The following is a 25362-nucleotide window of genomic DNA, read 5'->3' on the forward strand; positions in this document are numbered from 1 at the left end:
TCATTGATTTGTCTTTTCTAGAGATACGTCTGTTATTTCTGACGCAACAGAAATTGAAGTTTGACTCCTTTATTTGGCACGATGCCTTCAGGAAGAATGTCATAAATGCCCAATGAAATTCTAATAGTTCAATTTCAGATTAAATCTTGTCTTAACTCCGTTTCGTCTTTTCTGAAATTTGTCTCTATCTGAGTTCCACACTCGCCAAGAACAGTATAAACCATCAACCCAATTACCTTATTCTTCCATTCCTTATAATCTGATCAATTTGTCTTCTAGTACTTGAAATTAAATTAAAAAATCCATGACATTGTTTAGATAATTCAATATTGATATTAAACAAAGGAGACAAAGACTCCTTAAATAGAGATTACAAGACGATGTTTCTAAAACGAAACAATCGGTTAATTAAAGCCAAAACATAAGCTAAAAATTGCAATAAGCTATTCTAAGTTCTAACTCTAAGACTAAAAATAACTTAAGCTGACAACTAAGATGACCATTATATAAATAATATAATGTTATTCTAATACCCTCCCTTAATGGTCATTGTATTCACTACCCTATAGAAGATACTGTAGGTCTTTTGATCACAAATGCAAAGAAGGCTGCCCCTTATCTTTACAACACTATGGTGCTACTGAGACCCTCCTTGGATCTGCAGAGTGTTAATGACCAAGAGTACTAGAATCCATCCAACTTGATGTAACCCTCACACATGAATTATAGAACCGTCACACACGAATTACTATGCTGTAAAAAACCTTGAAATCATGATTTTGAGGAAAAATCGACAAAACCTCCAATGAGCAATAGACACGATTTTGTCAAAAACCGCAAAAACTTTTGCAAATGAGCATTGAGCATTGTTCACTCCAGCAACTCCAAAACAAATTGTAAGATACCACGATTGTAGATGTTCGCCCCAACAACTCTAGGTGCGACCCAAAACATACTGCAACAAAGAAAATCATCAAACCCTTAAAACCAAAGTTACAAATCATCGTTTTTGTGGAAAAAACGATAAAATCCTCCAATAATTTTTGAGGAAAAAATTACAAACCCAAAAAAACAACTTTGCGTGGCAAAACATCAGACATCACACAACAAAACAATACTTCTTGATTTTTGAGGAAAAAATCAAGCAAAACCCTCCCATGATTTTTTGTGGAGAAAAATAAAAAAACCTAACAAATAATTATAAAAACCCAGAATAATTTTTGTGGACAAAAATTATAAAACCTAAATATGATTTTTGTGGACAAAAATTATAAAACCCAAATATATTTCCGTGGACCCTAATCAAACAAGAACTCGAGGTCACTGGTCACAATTCCACGGGAGGGTTTGAAAACCCTAGCCATGAGCTTTAAACTGGAAATCTTTGGCAAAGAAAACTATAAAGCGCCTTCAAAAAACATAGAAAACCTCCTGAAATGTAGTAAATAAAAACAACAAAAATCGCACGGGTCGCAAAAGAATCTTGATGCGGGTTGGGCTCAAAATACACGCTGCACAAAGAGATTAGGTTGTGGAAAATAACCGTGCGATCTCCAAAAAAAGCACAACACAAAAATCGTCATTGCACAAAAATAGAGCAAAGTCGCGAATGCAGAGAAATCACAGGTTTTGTGAAAAAGATGTCGTGAAAAAAGGAGCGAATATTTGTAGGTTGTAGTGCAAAAAAAAATGCAGGATGGCAAACACGGAAATCGTGCCACCGCCCAAAAACCAAGATACCTCTGCAAAAACGCGTGGAAATGCAAAAAAAATTCTGAGAAAAAGAAACCCGACAAAACTCCGTTTGCAAAAATGGTGCACAAGAATAAGGAAAACCATTGATTCTTAGTCTAGGCACGGGGTGCCAAAAAAAAATCAGAAACCCTTGAAATTTCCAACTTGAGACAAAATCCGCGATCTTTTCAGTAGCAAACATAGGTTAACAAACCATCGAATTTTTTCAAATGGCCACGAACCTTCGAAAAAGCACTAATGATTTTTTCATAGAAAACATCGAAAGAAATTTTTTTTTTTGGAAATTAATTCCAGGTAGAGGCCTTGAATTTTTATTAAAAAATTCATCAAATCTATTAAAAAATTCACCAAATCCTAAAAAATCCCATCGACCTGCCCTGATACCATGTTCAGATAATTCAATATTCAATATTAAACAAAGGAGAAAAGGTTTCCTTAAATAAAGATTACAAGAGGATGTTTCTAAAAAGAGAATTGGTTAACTAAATCTAAAACAAAAGCTAAAAATAACAACATGCTATTCTAACTCTAAGACTAAAAATAACTTAAGCTAACAACTAAGATGACCATTAGAGAAATAATATGATATTATTCTAATAGACATCACATTTCTAAAGCTTGAATAATAGGGTACGGCTTCAGATTAAACTCAAAGCTTACAACAAAAATTAAATATTCTTTAGCGAAGCACACAAGTACACAGGTCAAGAAAAGTTTACATAATCAAAAGTGCAAACCTGATGAACCTTGCAACACAAAAATCTTCAATTTTGAAACCTGCAATCATGCCCAAGATGAGACTCAGCGCGAAACCTACAACATCAACCAGGGTGGATGCCATTATCCCACCATGAATATTGTCACTCGTAAAAAGTTATAAGTAACATTATAAAGGCATTCAGAATTATATCACTATGCTCAGAAAATTGAGGAAACAATTCTCTCCCATCACTACATAGACTAAAGTTCACACAGTGCTCCATATACAGTAAGCCTTGGGTTTGTTAAGGAGCGACTTCATCAAAATGACAAACAATGATTTAATGAGTCAAGGGGCAAAAGACATGTAGGAAGAGACAATACTTCTAAGAGGGTTGTGACCAAATAAAAGACACGAGCCTTCACTCCTTCTTGAGGGGTACATAAGCCAGATCGGTGTTTCAAGGAGGGCATCAAGAATTTGGATCATATCAGTATTTGATATAAGCAATCTGCATTTCAGAATACAACCATCTTGTGTTATAGCAAATATTGTGGTATGCATGATGAAGATATTGTTTAACATATAATTTCTTATGTATTTGGTATAATTAATAATGTGAAATGCTAATAAATCTAGATTCTTATTTTTTAAATCTATTTATTCTCCCAAAAAAAATCATAAGTGGGTAAGGAAGGAAATGTATTTGGGAGAGGAGATATTGGTTTCCCCTCTAAGTAGGCCACCCCAAATTGGATGGAATTGTCGTGGTTGGATGTTCTTGCCATTTGTGGGCCAAGAGGTCGAGTTGTCTTGGTTGGATGCTTAGTGTCATGTCCCCTCCTGGGTTGATATATATATACGGAGAGAAAGAGAGAGACCCTAAATGAAGAAATTATTATTATTAATTAATATAATAATTACCAATGAATGATTATATAAAATTCATTAATTAAATATTATTTATGAACATGATTTAAATATTATATATTATCAAAATATATATATATATATATATATATATATATATATATATATATATATATATATATAACAATAAATAATAATATAAATAATATAAATAAGTAATAATAAAGAAGACTGATAAACAAAAGATAGCGATTAAAATATATTATGGAACAATAGTAGCTATCGATTACAAGAAAGAAGACTTGGAAGGAAACGTTGATGTAATATCCTTGCCATGTGTTACCATTAAAGCAATGTTTGTATCAACGTATCTCAACATATTAGGAAAGTCAGCAAAGGATATCGAAATTGGCCATCAAACCAGGGAGAATATCGTATCATCAATTGATCATTTGGTGGTATCGACATTATAGATCTTATGACATCGATTGCCAATTCAAACATAAGGGATAATCCGATAAGAGGATGTCATGAACATCGGAATTGCAGGAAGTCAATCAATACCCAATCATCCCCTCAATTCACAACAATAATCTTCTACGATTTAAGAATTGTAGTCATCAATGAGAGACGAAATATTTAATATTAAACTCATGATTAATATCCCGATCCAATAAAGAAAGCTAAACACATGCCATTAGTTCATAATGGAAAGACATGATCTCGTAATGAAGAGTCACAACTCTCAACGGAAGGACAAAATAAAGTATATAATGCAGATCGAAATCATTTAATTGGGATCATCAGGGAAAGGGGGAGTATGTAGATTCAAGGAGAGGTTATCGGGAACCATCTTATAGATGGGGGGATTATCGTAAAAGGAGGTCAGACGATAGATCATATCAAATCAGAACCATGGTTAAGTTACAGGCAGTAACATCCCTTTTCTTGGGGGTTTGCATGGTGATGTGCTTAATACGTATGATTAATATATGAAGTCTGATGATGTTTTTATGCAATGGTAATATTAGTATTAACTATGACAGTCATCCTTAATTCCATATGCAGTGGCAGACCAGATCTGACACATGTCAGACCTGTCTGCCATTACCATTGCATGGTGATGTGCTTAATACGTATGATTAATATATGAAGTCTGATGATGTTTTTATGCAATGGTAATATTAGTATTAACTATGACAGTCATCCTTAATTCCATATGCAGTGGCAGACCAGATCTGACACATGTCAGACCTGTCTGCCATTACCAGCCACCAAACATATTACTAACAAGTAATGTTTAAGTAGTAGTATTAGTAATTTATATAATAGGTGGTAATATTACTTAATTTACTTATTTATTTATGTATACATATATTCAAATCAGAGTAAGGAATAATATAACGATTGTAAGTATAGATATTGATAATAATAAATGCTAATATAATACCTTTAGAAATTAGTAATAGTTCATATAAATTAGTAAATACGTAATGATCTGTGAATAAATCAGAATAAGATTAACTGTTTAGTATGGTAAGATAGCTAGTACTTGATGGACAATAGAAAGATAGAACATTCCAAATTTGATTCATGTTAAGGTAGTCTTGACTCTTAATCAAGTTAGTTTAAGCCATAAGTAATTTGAAATAGATTAATTATGGTTGAAACAGACTCTTAATTATAGTTGAAATAGACCAAATCCTAGTGGTGTTGCGGTTTAAATACCTTGTTGATGAAGTGACCACCAAGGTTCAAATCCTCGTGGGACCATTTTATTTTAAAGAAGTCTTAAGGTATATATGTGTGTGGACGTGTGTGCCACACACACACATATATATTAATGCATTTTTATGGATACATATATTTCTAATGATTACCTATATGAATGTAGCAATTAAGATAGGTATCTATGTAGAATATGTATGTATATTTAGGATCATTAGAAAGATTAAAGAATATGTAAATGAAGATGTAAATTATGGAATGAAAAACAATAATGAATTGTAAAATGTAATATTAATGTGATTATATGATGGAGGCTATAGAGAGGAAATGCCCTTAGCCTAATGGAGGGGTTATGATAATCCCTGGTAGGTAGTATATACTGAATATCTATATACATATATGTATGGCTTGGTTGACAAAGTTCAAACAAGAAGAGACGGATCTGGCCGGTCCTCTCTAGTAGACTTGGATGATGAGATGCATCATCCAAGGCAAGGAATTGATCATATTTGATGGTCTTCCTTGGTATGGCTTGGGTGTAAGAAATTTCATCCAAGACAGGAATCGATTGACCTTAGAATTTCCTGGATGGCTTGGGTGTAAGAAATTACACCCAAGACAGGAATCGAATTAACCTTCGATTTCTTGGATGGCTTGGGTGTAAGAAATTACATCCAAAAGACAGGAATCGAATTAACCTTCGATTTCCTGATATGGCTTGGAACCAAGAGGAATTCCAAGAAGGCGAGCTCCACAACCGCCTAAGGACATGTCCCAGTGCTGCACTCGTATCCTTTTTAAGAATTGAAATTAGTGTTAATTAAGTAATTGAACTTTAATTGCAAATTAGATTAGTTATGTATATATTTTGTGGTGTTCTAACAATCTGTTTTGCACGACAATGATCTCTAACTAGTAGGGACATTACACTTAGCGCCCTTGGGCTTAGTTGTGGATGACCTTGGGCACCCTTTGTGTTATCTTCTAGAACCCCCATGATGGTTGGTTGTGGGAAATGGAATAAACAATTTATATGGATATGAGTAAACATTATAAGAGTGGCAGCAAACTGGTTCCCACAAGGTAAGTACACCACCCAAATTGGAATGGAATTGTCTTGGTTGGATGTTCAGTGCCCTTGGGCTTAGTTGTGGTGAACAGTCTCCAAGCATCCTATCATGTTTTCTCCAATGCATTGTATGGTTGATTCTTGGAAGAGAAATTAGACTATTTAATAGATATTACATGATTTGAATATAGAATACCATTTAATTATTAATGCAATTTATTATGTTAGCATTTATAAGTTATTGGAATCCTAACCCTTATGGAAATAATTGGTCTTATGCATTACATTTCAAATATTTTTGATTAAGGCAAAAACAGGTTTTGAAGGGACCCGAAACCCTTTACAATCAAATTTTGAATGGATCTGGAACCCTCAACCAGAAAGTTGTCCTAACAAAAGGAACATGTAAGCACCAGACAACCATGGGTTATTTTGACTCCCATAGCCATATACATGAGTTTTAAAAATAGGCTCCCACAACCAAAAACAAAAGCTGCAAAAAGAACAGCCAACAACTAGCCTAAAGCCAACCCCCAACCAAGAACCATCAAGATTTACATTTAGATCTACTCTTGTGGGAGCGGAGAGTCATGTCAAAAGAGGGCTTAGAGAACTTAGTTTTCTTACCCTTAACAAAAATCCAACCCTCTTCCACTTGCCCTGCCTTACCATGCCAAGCCAGCGAAAGACCATTATCCTGAGAATGAATGCCTGCAAAAAGAGTCTCCACTGTCTCAGAGATATCATCAGTTTTCCTCTCTACAGGCATGGCATTGTCAGAAAAGCCACCAGATTTGATAGTTGGAACGCTATCACCAGAAATTGCAGCCTGGGGCCCATTCTTTCTCTCTTTAGGGGTTTCAACATGATAATCTTGCGCAGCTTCAGCAACCCCACCATTTGTGACATTTCTTTGAGGATGCCCCAAGACCTTGAGAGTCCATTGCAACCACCTGAGAAAAACTCCTATGTTGCTCAGATTTCTTCTCAACATTATAATGCTATTGAGAAGTACCTTTCCACCACGTAGCCGTCATTGCCTTTTTCTCAAATCCACATTGTGCAGCCGCATGACCTGTTTTAAAACATCTTCTACACTGAAAGGGAATATCTTCATAGTCCAAAGATTGAACCTAACAACCCTTAGAAGATTTGAGTAATATCTCAACAGGCAGCGCTTTTGAAACATCCAGTTCAACCAGAATGTAGGCAAAGGTGGAGTGACAAATGTTGACTAACATTATTGCATGGTTTAAACAAAAGTTTATGTTGGAAAGACAATTGTTAATTAGTAAGTTTGCATCCTAATGAACTATATCTCCTATTTTATTTGATCTTGTGATTTTAGGGAAAGATTTAAGTATATCCTAGAAGGGGACATTACAGTGGATCTTTGACCACTGAAATTGATCTTCTTCAGAAGGGTTTCCATCCTCTAGAAGGATGAAACAAACAATCTTCAAAACCCAAAGGGTTTTCTTCAAAGACAAAATATCATTATCTTTAACATATTCGGAATGAAGGCTAAAACTCCAATGTATAAAATTTCAATGAGAAATTAGGACAATGCCAAAAAATAATAAAATAATAATATTTGCCCATTACAATATTTGATATATTTCCTCCTTAAGTAGACATCCCCTTTTGCTCTTAGAATATCATTTAAATCTTTTATTTTTTTCTCCAATTCCGATGTTCATTTTATTTCACTTAAAGTGATAAAGTCGCTTATTAAAATATTTAAGTGAAATAATAAAATATTATTTCCTAGCCTAAGGAAAATCAGTTGAAGAGCACACAAATATACTAAGAGGAAAGGGGGGGGGGGTGAATTAGTATATCTACCAACTTTTACTTTTTCAAACTTTATTAGATGTAATGGCAATAATTTATAAAGCTTAACCAACCACACATATAAATAAGAACACAAAGGAACACAAGTTTACTTGCAAACCTGAATGGGAGGAAACCATGGCAAATCAATGCTTTTATATAATAGAGGGAGCAACCCTAAAGTTTGTGAGCACCAATCCACAAGAAGCACCAACTCCCACTTCTGAATTTGTAGGCACCAACCTGCTAGAGGCACCAATCCGTGCATTCATTTCATGAGCACCAACTCACTAGAGGCACCAACCCCTTATGCTAAGTTTCCATCTTGATAGTGTTGCTTCTACAATGGATGATGGATGATTTTGATCTTCACCAAATTACTGCCTTCAAATCACCCCCAAGTTCTCTTCTCAAACTGCTATAAAGTTTCTTTCAATCTGCCCCAATGACTTACTTCATAATCTACTTCTCAAATCTGAAATGATATTATTATACAATGCTCATTCTCAATTTGGAGGCACCAACTCACTAGAGGCACCAACCCTTTATGCTAAGTTTTCATCTTGATAGTGTTGCTTCTACAATGGATGATGGATGATTTTGATCTTCACCAAATATGTAATAAACTTTCTCTTTTATTGCCTTCAAATCTGCCCCAAGTTCTCTTCTCAAACTGCTATAAAGTTGCTTTCAATCTGCCCCAATAATTTACTTCATAATCTGCTTCTCAAATCTAAAATTATATTATTATAAAATGCTCATTCTCAATCTGGTGTGTATATCTTGTCTTCACGCTTACACAACACACTCTTCTTGTAAGTGATATGTTCTTCACAAATTGATATAATCAATTCTTTATTAAGTCTGCATGTACACTCTTCATAAAACTGCATGCACCTCTTTAAATCAGCACATTGCATATCTATCACTCAACACATCTCTGTTAGATCTGCATGTATCCTTATGCACTGCCTCTTCTATTAATGTCTATTGCTGCCTTCATATAATTTAAAAAATAAGAATCTAGATTTATGTGATATGTGTGATAAGTGTGATATCCTGCCAAATAGAAGCTACACTCAAAATGACTCATCGATTCTGAAAAAGAAAATGATTGAGTCAATACCAAACCCTGCAGAAAATGAATCGTTCCTGATTCAAGACGTTAGAAAAAGAAACACATCATCGCCCAATTTCAATGCAATCTGTACCCTCTTTAAAAAACGTAAAAGCCAGTGCTAAAAAAAAGCCACATATTTATCCAAACAGTAGAAATATTAATAAACTTGATAATTATGAGCAAAAGGAAATCACAATAGAAACGCTTGGGAACACAGAATTTGGAACGCCATCTACAAAACTGTTCTGACAAACTGTTGATGTGTTTTTCATGCACATGCGAACACAGAATAAAACACCCAAAAGTATCTTATCCTCTCTTGAACAAAGTTACTCAAATGTTGAAAATTAGCTTAAAATCACTTGAGACAACTCCAAGGTTCTTGTATGTCAGGTCATGACGTATGGATAAGCACAGTTGGTTGATGTGATTGCTGGTATCACAAGGGGACTTACGTTGAATTGTTGAATGCTGGAATCGCTGGAACTCGATCATCTGATGTTGCAATCTTGTGATGCTTTTCTGTCCTAAACTAGCTTGAGTTGAAAAAAAAGGGACAAAAGATGAAGGGCTGAGAAAGTCTATTCTAAGACCTAGAATGTAAGAAGATGGATGAATGAAAGTCTATTCTAAGACCTAGAATGTAAGAAGATGGATGAATGATTAGATGAAATCTTACTGGGCAAGGTCTCACCATCAACTCGAACAATTTGACACAAGCTCAGTGCAATTTTCTAAGGACATTTTAAAGATATTCGAATTATTATCATCAAACATTGGTCACCATTCAAGTCAATGCATATCAATGCATAAACAATGGATGTATAACAATTCGAAGTTAAGCTCATATCATTCCAATTGACCACACAAGGCACACTTACAATCAGCAAGAGGCTATTGGTATGGACTAAACGGATTCCACACAAATACATTCAACAAATTCTTCCATTCAATCTAATCAATATGAAAGCAAATTGAGAAGTAAAGACCATGCAAATTGTTGAAGTAACAAATCAAATTCACCATAATTTCAATGAAATCAATTGTTCTTTACAAAAAGGGTTGGCAATAATCTTTGCTTTCTCCTAATCTAACTTCTACTCTAATTGCTATTCACTATTCTATTCCTTGAAAACTATCTATTCCTCTCTTGCTATTACTATTAACTATTCTACTCCCTATTCACTCTATTCACTATTAACCTTTACAAATGAAGAGCCTAAGCTTTTATAGAGATCTCATTTACAATGAATGGCTAGGATTGAATCTCCATCAATGGCCAAGATTTTACAATGAAACCCTAATTAAGGTTTGTTACAACAAACTTTCATTAGCCAATGAGAAAATTCTGGACCAATAGATATCAGGGGTAGGTACATCGGAGTTTGTGCCTTCATATATGAGCTTGATTCATTGAACTTGGACGCGTTGATGTGGACCCCTCGGATTGGTGGAGTAGTGATTGGGATGCCACCTCAATCTTGCACTTTGTAGACTTGATTTGATTCATCATCATGAAGGGATGTTGAGAGATATCTTTTGATGCTCAACATTATCCAGTTTGCTTAAAGTGATGATAATGATGAGAAGAAAACTTTGATTAACTCTTCTGAAACTATCTGCTTCTTCAATTATGTTCAATGTAGGTCTTGTGATGACTTTGGTTGATCCTCCTTCGCTTTTTGACATACTTGATGAATGATGCAACTGGTTGAATGTAGCTCTTCATTGTACTGACTTCGATTCATGGGTTCCCAAAGGGAATTCAAGATTGTAAAACATATTTCCATCATGTACGTTATCCTTCCTTTATGCTCTAGTGCTTTGAGGTAGTTGGATGATCTCTTCTTTGCAACTTTTGATCTCCTCATGTCAATGTGATAGAATGAGAACCTTGAAGATATCCCGCTCTATTACTTGCAGCTATTGAACATTTGAAGTCTTTCAACATAGTAGCATTTTGAGTCTTCTTCATGCACTTGAGGTGTTCTTGATGCTAATGAAGCTTCTTGAAAACGTCTTCCTTGTATCTTGATCTTGGTGTTGAAATTTTCTCCTTGAGATACTTGCTACAATCTTCCTCCAACCTGGTCCTTTTGATCTCTTTCCTTACCTCCTGCAAAACAAACAATTGAGCATCAAACACACATGATTTATAACCTTTTCATACTCCTATTTTGACTTGATCTCTCACTCTGATTTTATGTGTTTTTTCACTAAATCTGATCAAGAGGGGGCTAATATCATTCAATGAGCTTGTTGTAGTTGAAGGGAGTTTGCTGTATAGAAGATGAATTTGCTGCTTATATGACGAATCTGGGCTACTTAGTCGTGAAATTCGCTCCCCTTGATGACTGAATCTGCACCTTCAATATCTAAATTCACTTTAATGCTGACTGATTTTGCTCTTGCATTGATAAAATTCACTCAATATGCTGATAAAATTCGCTGCCTTGTTGCTGACCTGCTCAAATTCGCATTTGTGCTGCCTCAATTTGCTTATGATGCTGATAAATTCGCTGCCTTGCTGGTCAAATTCATCTATTTGCTGGGCAAATTCAGTAGGTTTGCTCTCAAATTCGCACTTGGAGAGAAGAATATGTTTGAATTGATGGTTGAAATGAATGTTTTGACACTTCCTTTATAGGTGCTTTAGGGTAAAAGAGATGTTTTTTCCTATAAGGCCGACTTGTCTTAAATTAAATAAATTTTGAAATTGCTTTTCAAATAGGGCCGACTTAACACAATTTCTTCATCTCCCTTGCAATTCGAATTTTGAATTAATTTTGGCACCAAAATACTTGAATTTGAGGAATTCTCTCAAAATAGGGAGCAAGATACCCGATTTCACCAATTTTGCTTTTGACCTTGGACAAGGTACACAACTTTGACAAACTTTGCTCTAACTTGTGAGTGAGGTACATGCCCTTTGATGAAAATTTGCTCCATTCAATGAGTAAGGTACATGTTCTCAAGGTGAATTCGCTCAATTTGGAGGGCAAGGTACATGCCTTTAGGGAATTTCGCTCCAAGTATGGGGTAAGGTACATGGTCTCAATGAGAATTTCGCTCCAAACTTGGGGTAAGGTACATGCAAATTTTGCTTCAAATCAAGAGCAAGGTACATAGTTTTGAGAAATTCGCTCCAATTTTGGAGCAAGGTACATGGTTTCATATAGACTCTTCATTCAACCTTTTCACTTGCCTTTACTTCACTCGCTCAAACCTCAAGTCTTTTGGTCACTCCAATGCCAAATTAACCTTCAAAGGAGGCCTTAGGAGGAATTTCGCTCCAAATTGGGAGCAAGGTACATGGTTTGGAGAAATTCGCTCCATGTCCTTAGCAAGGTATGGGGTCCAAATGAAAATTTCGCTCCATGTCCTTAGCAAGGTACATGGTTTCAATGAAAATTTCGCTCAAAATTTGGGGTAAGGTACGGTATCATTGCAAATTTTAAACTTAATTCCCAAACTTTCTTTCAGTTTATCGAATCATAGCCCAAGTCTTTAAATCACCCCAACATGAAACATCTCAGATTTTGACCGTTAGGAAGGCTCAAGGAAGAACTTCTCTCTAAAAATGAGGCAAAGGACGGGATCTTAGCAGAAGTTTGCTTGGATTTGGGAGCAAAGTACATGTCCTTGTTAAAAAATTCGCTCTAATTTGTGAGCAAGGTACATGACCTTAGGGACGACTCTTCGTTCAATCCTTTCACCTGACTTGATGAACCCCCTGGCCACTTAAGAAACTCTACCCCTTCAATGCAAAGATTAATAGCAAAGACCCTAACACAACCTATGACTAAGCTAAAAGGATTAATCCTAGAAAGTGAAAAGTGGGGGTCCCCATTTGCAATGGGGCGATGTGTGAGAACGTCACAACACAAACCAGAACCAAACGTCCACATAAGAAAAAAAATGCCAGAATAAACACAGCCACTATCAGCATATCAAACAAATAGTTCGCACAGCCAACATATGCTGACGAGCTCAGACTAACAGGCAGGGAGCTCAAACCGAAACAGAGCAGGTGAGAGAGACAAAAAATGAACACTTGTACAAAACACCTGGAGCGCATCCTCACATAACTGAGATGAAGAGTAAACACCTGGTAAGAGAGAAAACAACGTTGATATCAATGACAGAAATAGCTAACACTATTGTGATAGGTTGAATTCTCATAGTGGTGTTATATATGATTTGTGTTTTCTGTGTCATCTTTATTCAGCTTTTTTTTGAAAACATTGAAGCTAGTTCGAGAGTCATTGATTCTTATTAGAACAAGAAAAGTTAGTTATTGAAATCATTGTAGATAATTCTAAAGACGCTTGTTCTTATTTAAACAAAAGAAAATAGCTAAATATTGAATTTGATTACCTTTCTATTCTAATTCAGTGGTGTTTAACCAGGATGGCTGTAGTAACAAGAGAAGGCAAATATGTATATCAAGATGTGCCCAAACAAATATTATATGGAGGCATGATCGCTGCACGCCAGACCATCCTCTTGGAAGCTTCAGTTGAACTCTCACGTGCTGTTACGATAGCTGTGAGGTACAGTGCTGTTAGGCGGCAGTTTGGTTTTGATAATAATAATAGAGAAATGCAGGTATGGTAACCTACACTCATCTCTAGGATAAAGTTCACATGTATTTTGGAAGTGTGATATCTCATATAAAAATTATAAAATATGCTTGTTATTGATTGCTTATAGCTCATTGAAATTAGTTGGCTAGCTTCAACGTGATTTCTTCATGAAAATTTTAATTAGTTTCTTATGTTTGTGACAGGTGCTTGATTACATGACTCAGCAACACAAGTTATTTCCTTTACTGGCAACTGCTTATGCTTTTCGCTTTGTAGGGCAATGGATGGAAACATTATACTCAGAAGTGATGTCGCAATTTGAGAACAACAATTTTTCAGCTTTGGCAGAGATTCATGCATGCACATCTGGACTAAAAGCTATAACAACCTCTGTCACTGCAGTGAGTAATCTGACTTTTGTTAATTTACAAGCTTTCCATAAAGGAATGTTACATGAAAAGGTTGAACTTTACTAATTAAAGTAAGATGGAGACTATCAAGGGTTATGCACATGATCTTGTCACTTTAGCTTTATAACTATTGTTGGATAAGTTTGTCTTACTAAACAAAATTGTATGGACTGCAATGATTAGCATCTATCATAGTAATAAAAACTGCTGAATTCCAGAAAAATAAGTTTGTTTTTTCCAGCATGCATGTTACTTCTGTTTTCTGCATATGTTTGTAAAAGTCTATTTTGCTACCATCTCCCACTTTCTCCATTGCTCTCGCTCTGATCTTTGGGTTACCTCATATAAAAAACTAACTTTTTTCTCCTTTAATAAGTCAATATCTTAGGAGACACTTACCAAATCATCTCAAGGAAACCAAGATCTTGATGGTACCCAAAATTGCTACCCCTAATAAACATCAAGATGAATCATATGTGTAGCCAAATGTCAGATCATTCTTTTCACATTAGTGTCAACTATGTTATCTTTCCAGTTAAACTTAATAGAATAATGTTAATTTTAGTATTAATGCTCATCAGTGTATTAATTTTAGTATTAATGCTCATCAGTGTATATTCTATTTTAGACAGATCGTCTTCGATCTTCTCAGCAGTTTCTTATTAGAAACTTGCTATTCTTGTAAATAGCTTTGTATTATTTATGAGCGTCTTGCTCATTCTGATTAATCAATCAATTCTTTGAAATCCATTGCGTGTCTCGCACTGTTTTATGGTATCAGAGCTATAGAAGGAATTTTTTCGAAAATTTTTTAATCCTAATTTCCAATTAGTGGAAATTTTCGAAATTATTTTCTGGAAAAATTTATCAAAGTTTTTTTTGGCTTTTGGGGTGGAATCGTCGTTTTTCGACCTGCAGGATCGTCGTTTTTGGCAACCTGTGTTTGCAGGGTCGTCGCGTTTTTTCGCGATTTGTGTTCGCGTGCCTGCGAGGTTGTGTCGTCGCGTTTTACCGCAACCTGCGTTCGCGCGACCTGCAGGGTCTGTCTCCGGCGGTGTCCGCGGCCCTGTGCGTGCCAGCTTGTTCGCGTGCCTGCAACCTCGCTTTGTCTTCGCCTGTTCGCAACCTCCACTTCGCCTGTTCGCGACCTCCGGCGTCGCGACCTGTTCCCGGTGTCGCTTCGGCACCTGCGATCGGTTCTCGGCACCTGCAACCTGGTCACGGCTCTGTGCACGTCTGCAGGCTTCGACGTCGTCACCTCCAGTGGCGCCACCTGCAACTTGTCACTCTCTGCAAACGCCGATGTCATTTTCTGAGAAAACAATGGTGCCCACGACCTCTGCATTTTTCGATTGAAGTGTTTACCTCCATTTTTTTATCGAAAATAATTTTTTCTTGCAGATTCTTGGTGGGTTTTTCGAAACCCAATTTGGGTAGTTGTCCGTTTTTTCTGGGTGCCTCGATTTTCGTTCCTCGATTTTCGAGCCCGCGGATCCAAATTCTGACAGGAGAATCCTTCTATTTTTTTTTGCACGCATTTCTGGGTTGTCTTTGGACTTTTTTGGGTCAGCTAGGAATTTTTCTTGGGAAACGTGCAAATGGCTTCTCTCACCAATCTGATGTTAGAAGGCAGTGAACGCTTTAATGGTCACAACTACAACATCTGGAAACAACGTATGTTGACCATTTTTGAATATAGGCGTCTTGACTAGCTTGTTTTGGGCAAAGAGCTCAGTCCTGGTACACCTGGTGCAGATCAAGATAAGTTTGATGAACGCAATCGGGAGGCAGTCATGCTTCTCAAACTCTCAGTAACTGATGATCAGTTACCGCAGATTCCTTCCGGCAAGACAACTTCTGACATCTGGAAGCATCTGAAGGAATTGCATGAGACATCCGACAAGAGCCGAGCATTCTTTCTGAAGAATCAGTTGTTCTCCATTATGATGGACGAACGTATGTCCTTACAGGAGCACCTCACGAGGATTAAGGACATTCGAGATCAACTCGAAGCTATTGGTCGGACTATGGAGGAAGAAGACATGGTTGTAATCACTTTAAAAAGTCTTCCGAAATCGTATGAACACTTCATTGAAACCCTCAATATTACTTCCACTAATGTTGATCTGAAGTTTTCAGAATTATGCACCAAACTTCTACAGCAGGATCGCTGGAAACAACAATTTGGTAGTGGTACTACATCAGCCTTCTCGGAAAATGCCTTCACAGTTCAATCCTTTCAGAAGGATAAAGGCAAATTTCAGTCCTCTCAGTCTTCTCAGCAGAAAGGCTCTTCTCAGACACAGGATGGAGCTAAGAAGAAGAATGTGCAGTGCAATTACTGTCACAAGTACGGCCATATGAAGAAAGATTGCCGTCAGAGGCTCGCTTCTGAACAAAAGAAGCAGGGAGGGTCACACCAGAAGGCGCATGTTGCGGAACATTCCGAGCAGAAGGAGTCTGCCTTTTATGCCTTTATGGCTAAGAGGTCCTCAGATCATGCCAGGTCTTCTGCTTGGTACATCGACTCTGGTGCATCACGTCACTTTTCTCATCGGCGTGACTGGTTTACAGACTTCTCACCTTTCAGTGATTCCGTTGTATTTGGCAGAGGTGAGGAGTATACAGTTGTTGGCAAAGGCACTGTTTAGATACAATCTGGTGGCAGGACTCTCCTTTTTCTGAATGTGTATTATGTTCCTGGAATGGAACTTAATCTGCTCTCTGTCAGCCAGATTATGAGGATTTCTCCTCAACTAGATGTGGTGTTCAGTGCTCACAAGTGCTCCATCATTGATCGGGAGACTCGTCTTACTGTTGCTGTTGGTCTAGAGGATCATGGCTTATATAGGCTTCTTGACACTGGTGATTCTCCTAAAGTGGCTCTGGCAGCTCGTGTTTCTCCTCTTAGCACTTTGTGGCATCAGAGATATGGACATCTCAACATTCAGTATCTCTCTCAGCTGTCTCGGGAGGGACTTGTTTCAGGGTTACCTGATATTCAGACTCAGCATCTTGGAGTATGTGGCGCCTGTCAAGCTGGCAAACAGCATCGAACTTCATTCCCACATGGAAAGTCTTGGCGCGCATCTAAGGTACTTCAATTACTTCATGCTGATATTTGTGGTCCTATGAATACATCTTCTGTTACTGGTTGCAAATATTTTTTGCTTATTGTAGATGATTTTAGTAGAAAGATGTGGGTGTACTTTCTTAAGCATAAATCAGATGTATTTAGTATCTTTCAGAAGTTTAAGTCCTTTGTTGAAAAAGAGTCTGGACATAGTATCATTACTCTTAGGACAGATAACGGGGGGGAATTTTGTTCTTCTGCATTCTCCAACTTCTGTGATACCCATGGCATCAAACGCCAGTTGACTACACCCTACACTCTTCAGCAAAACAGTGTTGTCGAGTGTCGCAATCGTACGGTTGTTGAGATGGCTCGCTCTATGTTACAACACAAGAGTGTTCCGAATAAGTATTGGGCTGAAGCAGTCTTTACTGCTGTCTACCTTCTTAACCGCTCTCCTACTCAGGCTGTTAAGGGGAAGACTCCAGAAGAGGTTTGGTCTGGTCGGAAGCCTCACATCAGCCACCTGAAGGTTTTTGGCTCTGTTGCCTATGTTTGGATTCCAGATGCTAAGCGCTCCAAGTTGGATTCCAAAAGTCAGAAACTCATGATGACAGGATACAGTGATCACCATAAGGCCTACAGACTGATAGATATAGACACTGAACGTCTTATCTTCAGTCGTGATGTTGTATTTGATGAAGAAAGAGGATTCTTTCAGTCACCTTCTTCTGAGCAGAGTTCTGAGGATCAGCCTCACAGTGTTCTTATTCCATTAGGTTCGCCTGATGGGAGGGATGATGCAGAATCTATTTTCGATGATGCACTACCTGAGTTCCCTTCGGAGAATAATCCTCCTCCTGCTGCTCCTGTTCCTGATCCTGAGCCTCTTCCAGCTCCTCCAGATGTTCGCACTTCTACTCTCCGGCCTAAATGGTGGGCCAAGACCATTGGTGATCTCAGGGATACTGAGCTCATTGAGGGTAGAACCTCCCGTAATAAGAGCAAACAACAACATACAGTCAATTTTGCTCTCATGGCTAACATACACAGTGTTTTTGAGCCTCAGACATACTCAGAGGCTAAAGGTATACCTGAGTGGGAACAGGCTATGGAAGCTGAGTTCCAGAGTCTTCAGAAGAATCACACTTGGGCCCTTTCTGATCTTCCTTCAGGGAAGAAGCCCATTAGCTGCAAATGGGTGTACAAAGTAAAATACAAAGCTGATGGAACCTTAGACAAGTATAAGGCTCGTCTTGTTGCTCGTGGGTTCTCACAGAAAGAAGGCATTGACTACGAGGAGACTTTTGCTCCTACAGCCAAAATGAGTACCATACGGCTCGTTCTTGCCTTGGCAGCCCAATTCAGTTGGAAAGTCCATCAGATGGACGTCAAGAGTGCTTTTTTGAATGGTGACTTACAGGAAGAAGTCTACATGACGCAACCCCCAGGATTCAAGGTTGCTGGTCAAGATCAGAAGGTCTGTAGATTAGTCAAAGCACTCTATGGTCTGAAACAAGCTCCTCGGGCTTGGTACATGAAAATTGATAAGTACCTGACAGATCATGGTTTTCAGCGGAGTCCATTTGATGCAAACTTGTATATCAAGCATTCTAGTAATGATATTCTGTTTGTAGTTGTCTATGTGGATGACTTAATCATTACTGGCAGTTCAGCACATTTGATCACTGGGATCAAACAGGATTTGTGCCGTACCTTTGATATGACAGATTTAGGACTTCTACATTACTGCTTAGGAGTTGAAGTCTGGCAGACTGAGCACAGTATCTTTCTCTCTCAGTCCAAGTATGCCAGAAGCCTTGTGGATAGGTTCAGAATGCAGGATTGCAAACCTGCCTCTACTCCTATGGAACCCGGGCTCAAACTTTCAGCTCAGTCATCCTCACCAGTTGTGGATGAATCTCTGTTCAGGCAACTAGTGGGCAGCCTCATCTATCTTACTGCCACTAGACCTGACATCAGTTTTGTAGTGAGCTACATTTCACGCTTCATGACAGCTCCCAAGGCTGATCATTGGTTAGCAGCGAAGCGTGTGTTGCGTTATGTGAGTGGCACTCCTGATTGTGGACTTTTGTACACTTGGAGTTCTGATCCTATACTCAGTGGTTACACAGATTCTGACTGGGCAGGTTCGGTTGATGATCGTAAGTCTACAGCAGGGTATGTGTTTAGTTTGGGATCTGGTGCTGTCACATGGACTAGTAAGAAGCAGCAGGCAGTGGCTCTCTCCTCGACAGAAGCAGAGTATCGGGGAGCAGTTAAGGCATCTTGTGAGGCGGTTTGGCTTCGACGAATGCTTGCGGATATGCATGTCTCCCAGGCAGGTCCTACTCCCTTGTTCTGTGATAATCAGGGAGTGCTCAAACTCGCCAAGAATCCAGTCTTCCATGAAAGAACCAAGCATGTGGAAACGCATTGTCACTATATTCGACAGCTGGTTGAAGACGGATCCATCCAGTTGCTGTATGTTCCTACCTCGGAGTAGCCAGCAGACATCTTCACCAAGCCCCTTGGTCCTGATAAATTTGTAAAATTCAGGGGGTCTATAGGTGTAGTTAATAGATTGAGCATTAAGGGAGGGTAATAGAATAATGTTAATTTTAGTATTAATGCTCATTAGTGTATTAATTTTAGTATTAATGCTCATCAGTGTATATTCTATTTTAGACAGATCGTCTTCGATCTTCTCAGCAGTTTCTTATTAGAAACTTGCTATTCTTGTAAATAGCTTTGTATTATTTATGAGCGTCTTGCTCATTCTGATTAATCAATCAATTCTTTGAAATCCATTGCGTGTCTCGCACTGTTTTAAAACTGTCAAGTCCTAAGGTGTTGGTATGTCTTAGTCAACTAATGATGTATACGAGATGTTCATCATGACGATTATGAAGCTCTGAGTACTAAAGGAGACTCTTCCACAAGTAGAGGAGGGAAAGAGTGACGTTAAAAGAAAGACTATGGTGGCAAATGCTAAAGAGTGAGAAGGGTTAAAACTAAAACAAATCTACTCCAGTTTAGTGAGACAAAATCATATATGAAGTATCTTCCAAGTGTAAAGTCCTTGCTGGGAAGGTCCAAAATTTAAGTCAGCAGTTTCAGCATCTACTAGAAATCAAAATTTCCATTTTTAGAAAAATTCTTTTTGCTTTTTTGTTTCCCAAATTGAGGAGAGGAACTCAAAATCCAACTTTCAATTTTTAGAAAGTTGCTTTTTTCTGAGAATGGCAATGAACGGTAGGGACAAAATGTTGATAGAGTAAGTTGAGGATCCATCACAAGGAAATGGAATTCAAAAAGAATAAAGGCAATAAGAAGGAAAATTCATCACAGATAGTGTTTGAAACTAAAAAATGGAAGGAATTTAAAATAAGTTTAAAGTTTTGTTATTATCATTCAAAAATTCCTCTACTTTGGTGAAGGGTGGAGATTTATCCACTACAAGCCAAGTAATGGTGCTTTAATGATGGCATTGTGATGTCTTGACTTCCACTTTTTAGCTTTGCATGCTAAAATATCCATCAAAAAGCAACATGGGGCCCGAACTTTCATGTAAGTGGGTTTTCTACTTGGTGTTGTGATTCAAAACTCTCAAGGCTTGGTGCCTATGTCAATGTAATATCCCTTGCCAAATCTGATATAAAATTTGTGATTTCTTTGGCCTAGATATTTTGTCAAACACTTGGCATATGACTGATTCAAGGTACTTCAGACTTGTCTTATCAACATACACTTTTGTTTTAACAATAAGGGTGACTTGCAAACCATAGAATAATGATCTAGGATGATAATGCAACTATAACTCTTAATATTTGATTCAATAGCATGGATTGGTATGCAGAAATATAAGATTACAGCAGACTGTAATTATGACAAATAGTTGGCATGCAATCAGACATTAATGACCAAACTTATCACTCCTTTATTTGGGAATCATTTGCTTATTACATTAGCCAATTTGTACCAAAATACATTGACTAGCAACAATGTGTTGGCAATTGACACTCATTGGATTCATTTTGCTGTCATTGATGGCAACAAGATTTGATGGAAGTCATAAACCGGCACTAGGAAGCATATACCGGCAGATACCGTCTTTGGAGCATTCAGGGCTACACCGGCACTGACACCGGCATCGATACTTCATTGGAGGTCGACATCAAGGAGGATTTACTTTATAAATCATTTTGTAATTATTGTCAAGGCCGACATTGAATATCTTTTGTAAATGTATTGCAAGCCGACATAAGGCATATCATTTGTAATAGGTATATAGGTCAGTTTGCTAGGTTATTTTTGAAAAGTAGTGAGAGATGAAATGTGTGGATATAGGAGAATATAGCAGAACCGCATGATGCAAAATATATGTATGCAGATCTTGTTGTATGCGAATATTATATCATGCAATGATCTGTAGATAGCTTGGAAAGCATTCTTGGAAGAGAAGTAATACCGGTAAAGGGTTTATGAACCGGTACAGAGCAGAGCCAAAACTAGAACTCTATTTGGCATAGCAGATGCATTCTTGAGTTCATTTTCAGTAATTTACTTTAGTAGAAAGCTTGTAGTCAGTGAGGCTCTTTAGTGATGAGTAGTATGCTCTAGGCAGTGTGCTTTCCTGCATGTGCAGGCCCCTATTATATGTAATATCTTTTCATATGGCAGTGAACTAATATTGCGGGTCACAAATCCCACTGTGGTTTTTCCTCATTGAGGTTTTCCACGTATAAATTTTGCGTGTTATAGTGTTCATTTATGTGGATGGTTTATTTGCTTCTTTTTATTATGTTTATTTGTTTACCGGTTTATATATGCATGGTATAAAAGGATACAAACTGTTCATACCGGCAGAACACTGATTCACCCCCCCTCTCAGTGTTCTTGGATCCCAACAATTGGTATCAGAGCCTGGTACCTCGGAAGAAGTTTAACAGCTTGAGGAAGATCCTGAAACCAGAATCTTTGAATATGGCTATGGAGAAGCAACTTGAGATGGCCCTTGAGGATTATGATGTTGAAAGGATGAAGAACTTGGAATTGCAAGAAGAATTGAATTCTGCAAATGAATTCATTCTTATCCTACAAGAAAGGTTATCATCTGCTCAAGCCAAGAGAAAAGAACTTTTGCAAAAACCGGATGATGAGGAGAAGAATGCTCTTAAGGAACAATGTCAGAAACTAAGTCAAGTAAACATGCTCATGAAGAATGAAATGCAAGATCTGACTATGAGGTTATCAAAAGATATTGAGGATAGAAAGAAGAAGGAAGATAATCTTGTTATATCTCTGAAGAACAAATTTGATGAATGTGGCAGATTGACTCATGAGAATAATCTGTTGAGAACTGATTTGGCACACTCTCGAAACAATGAACAAGAACTTGAAAGACAAATAACTACTCTGAGAGATGATCTGACTACTGCAAGTGAGTATAAAGAAAAGTTTAGGATCAATGCTGCACAGTTGGATGACTTATTGAAAAGACAAAGACAGATTGATGATTCTGGAGGACTTGGATTTGTACAAGGTGAAAGCTCCGGTACTGCAAATGAAGATCAGACAATCGGTATGCAGAACTCATTAGAACAAAGGAAACCGGTAAGGCAATCTAATGCTTATAAATTCAATGGTAGATGTTTTGTTTGCAATAAATTTGGGCATATGGCTAAACAATGTAGAAATAAAGCAAATCAAATCTACAATTTTGTTCCCGGTCAATGCACAAACTGCAAGAAATATGGTCATAGATCAAAAGATTGCAGAATGAGTGTTAAATGTCATGCATGTGGAAAGTTTGGACATTTTGCTAATCATTGTAGGTCAAGAAATCATACCGGATATGTCAAATCAATTCAAAAGAACAATGTTACATGTTATGCATGCAACAAAATAGGTCATATTGCTAAGTATTGTAGAAGCAAGACTCAACCGGCTAATAATGATAAAGATAATGAGAAAGGAAAGCAAAAAGTAGATGAAATACAACAAGATCACACCAAGAGATGGGTTAGAAAATTTGAAGAACCAAGTGGAGATGGATTGACATTGGTAACTCCACTGGTAGAATAGGGTATTCCTCCACCGGCAGGAAATTCCATCGGTAACTGAGGCATAAGCCTTAGGGGTTGGCAAAGTCATTGCTAAATTTTGCATAGTACCCCGGAAGAGACTTAAGGAGATCTGAAAAGTTGTGTTCATCATCAATGAAGGTTCACCCGACACATGACTGTGAAACCGGCATTCGTAGGGTTGTTGGTGAAGCATTTATTACAAAAAATTAGGGTTTTATTCACTAATAAAAGGGGGTAGGTGAATTCATTTTCACTCACCGAGCATTCAAGCATTCAGAGCGAAGTAAAGGCGAGTTAAGAGCGAGCAAAAGCATTGTGAAAGGATTTCGAGCAGTTATGTGAAGCACTCAATCTTCCACCGGCACCGGCATTCACTTTAAGGTATTTTTTGAAATGGCATCTGGATCTTCAGCTCCTACTTTTATTGCAAATCCCACCATTGTCGAAGTCAAGGATAGGTTAAGGCCAATATTTAAGGAGGTTCCCAAAATTGGTAAAAAGGAAGACTCTGTGGGAGCATTTTCTAGGGTTCTTGACGGCGTAATGTATGTTGAAGATGTGAGGGCATACATTCACTGCACCCTTGAGGATTTGGGCACAGAGGACATCAAAAGCATGTATGAATCCGTGATACTGGGAGACTCTAGAACCATCAAACTGGAATACAAAGCAATTGAGGATCTAGGGTTAACCGGTATTCTGTACATACCAGAATTCAAAGATGAGGTTATCGGATACGTTCTGAGCAGGGTTCACAATGAATTTATTTGGCTAGATAGGTCGTACATGATCACGAAGGAGGCTATTCAAGCTGTCACCGACTTACCCAGCGTCAGACAAGAACCTGGCAAGAAAATCTCCAACACAGAGGTCGAGAAACTCACCAAAGCTACACCTGATAACGGATCAATGAGGATAGGCACAATCATCGACACGGATATAAAGTTTGCAAGCATGATCATAGGTTACAAGGTAACTCAATCCAACCAACTGAATTCTATTGCTAGTTCATGCATTCATGCTGCATATCAGATGCTGAGGAATAATGTGAAGTATGCTTTATGTGAATGGATGAGGAGTGAGTTGATGTTAAACCTTGGTAAGATCAAAGGAATCAAGAAAGACACTTTAAGATATGGAAACTTGATTGTTTGTTTAATGCTTTACTTCCTAAATGAGCTACCTGTTGTGACCTTTTTCACACATCACCCAATTGCAAATGGGGACCCTCTCTTTTCCTGCTTTCTAGGGTTTTGTTAGTGTCCTATGACCTTCCGCTTCAATTTCACCAAGCCTTGTCTAGTTTTGAGCAATTCAGGCCCCGGCGATTGAAAGTTAGTTTTTGCAAATTATGTGATTCCGAAATACGAACACCACCATAGTGCTTAGAAAGGCCAAGGGACGAAAATTGCAATTGATTTGGATGAATTTGGACAACTTTCTATTTTTAGAAAGTTTGCTTTTTTGCTTTTTTCCTATTTTTTAGGAAGTTTTGTTTTTGGCATTTTCAAGCCCGATCCCCGGTATGACTATTTTTAGAAAGTTTTTCCTATTTTTTAGGGATACCTACTTTTTGCTTTTTCGGGATGGGAATCTAGGGTTTGCACTTACACCACTGACCAGCTTCGACTGGGACTCAAAAATTCCAATTTTTGACCTAAAAAGCCAAATCCCTAGATTTTAGGGGGCATGATGCCTCTGATGATCCACCTAGGCATGGATTTCAAATTTCAAGTTAATTCGGTTAAATTTGATTAAGTTGTGAAAATTTTGAAATTTTTCTAAAAATTCTTCCAAGTCTGGCTAACAAGGGTTTTAAAGTATTGTTGCAAGTTCAAACTCCGCCATGATGTAGGAGGCCATGAGGAAGAGACCCTCCAAAAGTCCGCCATGTGTTGAAGACCCTCCAAAGTCTGCCTTGAACTTTGTATAAGTGATGCCATGTGGGTGTGGGAGGTCATGTGGGAACACCTTCCAAAGTCCGCCATATGTTGGAAAGGCTATGAAGTGGCACCTCCAAACTCCGCCATGCCATGAAGGAGAACCCTCCAAAGTCCGCCCAAGGGGTGCAATCAAAAGTCCACCATCCAAGGGAAAGTCTTCAAACTTCGCCTTGAGGAGCCTTGCTA

At 37.7% G+C, this 25362-nt stretch overlaps 1 protein-coding gene across 1 annotated transcript in view; it reads left to right on the forward strand.

Annotated features, from left to right (window-relative positions):
• LOC131066990 (peroxisomal acyl-coenzyme A oxidase 1) overlaps positions 1-25362 on the forward strand; it is a 227274-nt gene that overhangs the window by 67638 nt on the left and 134274 nt on the right. Inside the window, exons 7-8 of the mRNA XM_058001895.2 lie at positions 13485-13683; positions 13865-14062. Coding sequence (XP_057857878.2) covers positions 13485-13683; positions 13865-14062 — 397 coding nt within the window. The remainder of the gene's footprint in view (positions 1-13484; positions 13684-13864; positions 14063-25362) is intronic.

Source organism: Cryptomeria japonica, chromosome 3 (genome assembly GCF_030272615.1).
Source record: "Cryptomeria japonica chromosome 3, Sugi_1.0, whole genome shotgun sequence".
NCBI classification, from domain to species: domain Eukaryota; kingdom Viridiplantae; phylum Streptophyta; class Pinopsida; order Cupressales; family Cupressaceae; genus Cryptomeria; species Cryptomeria japonica.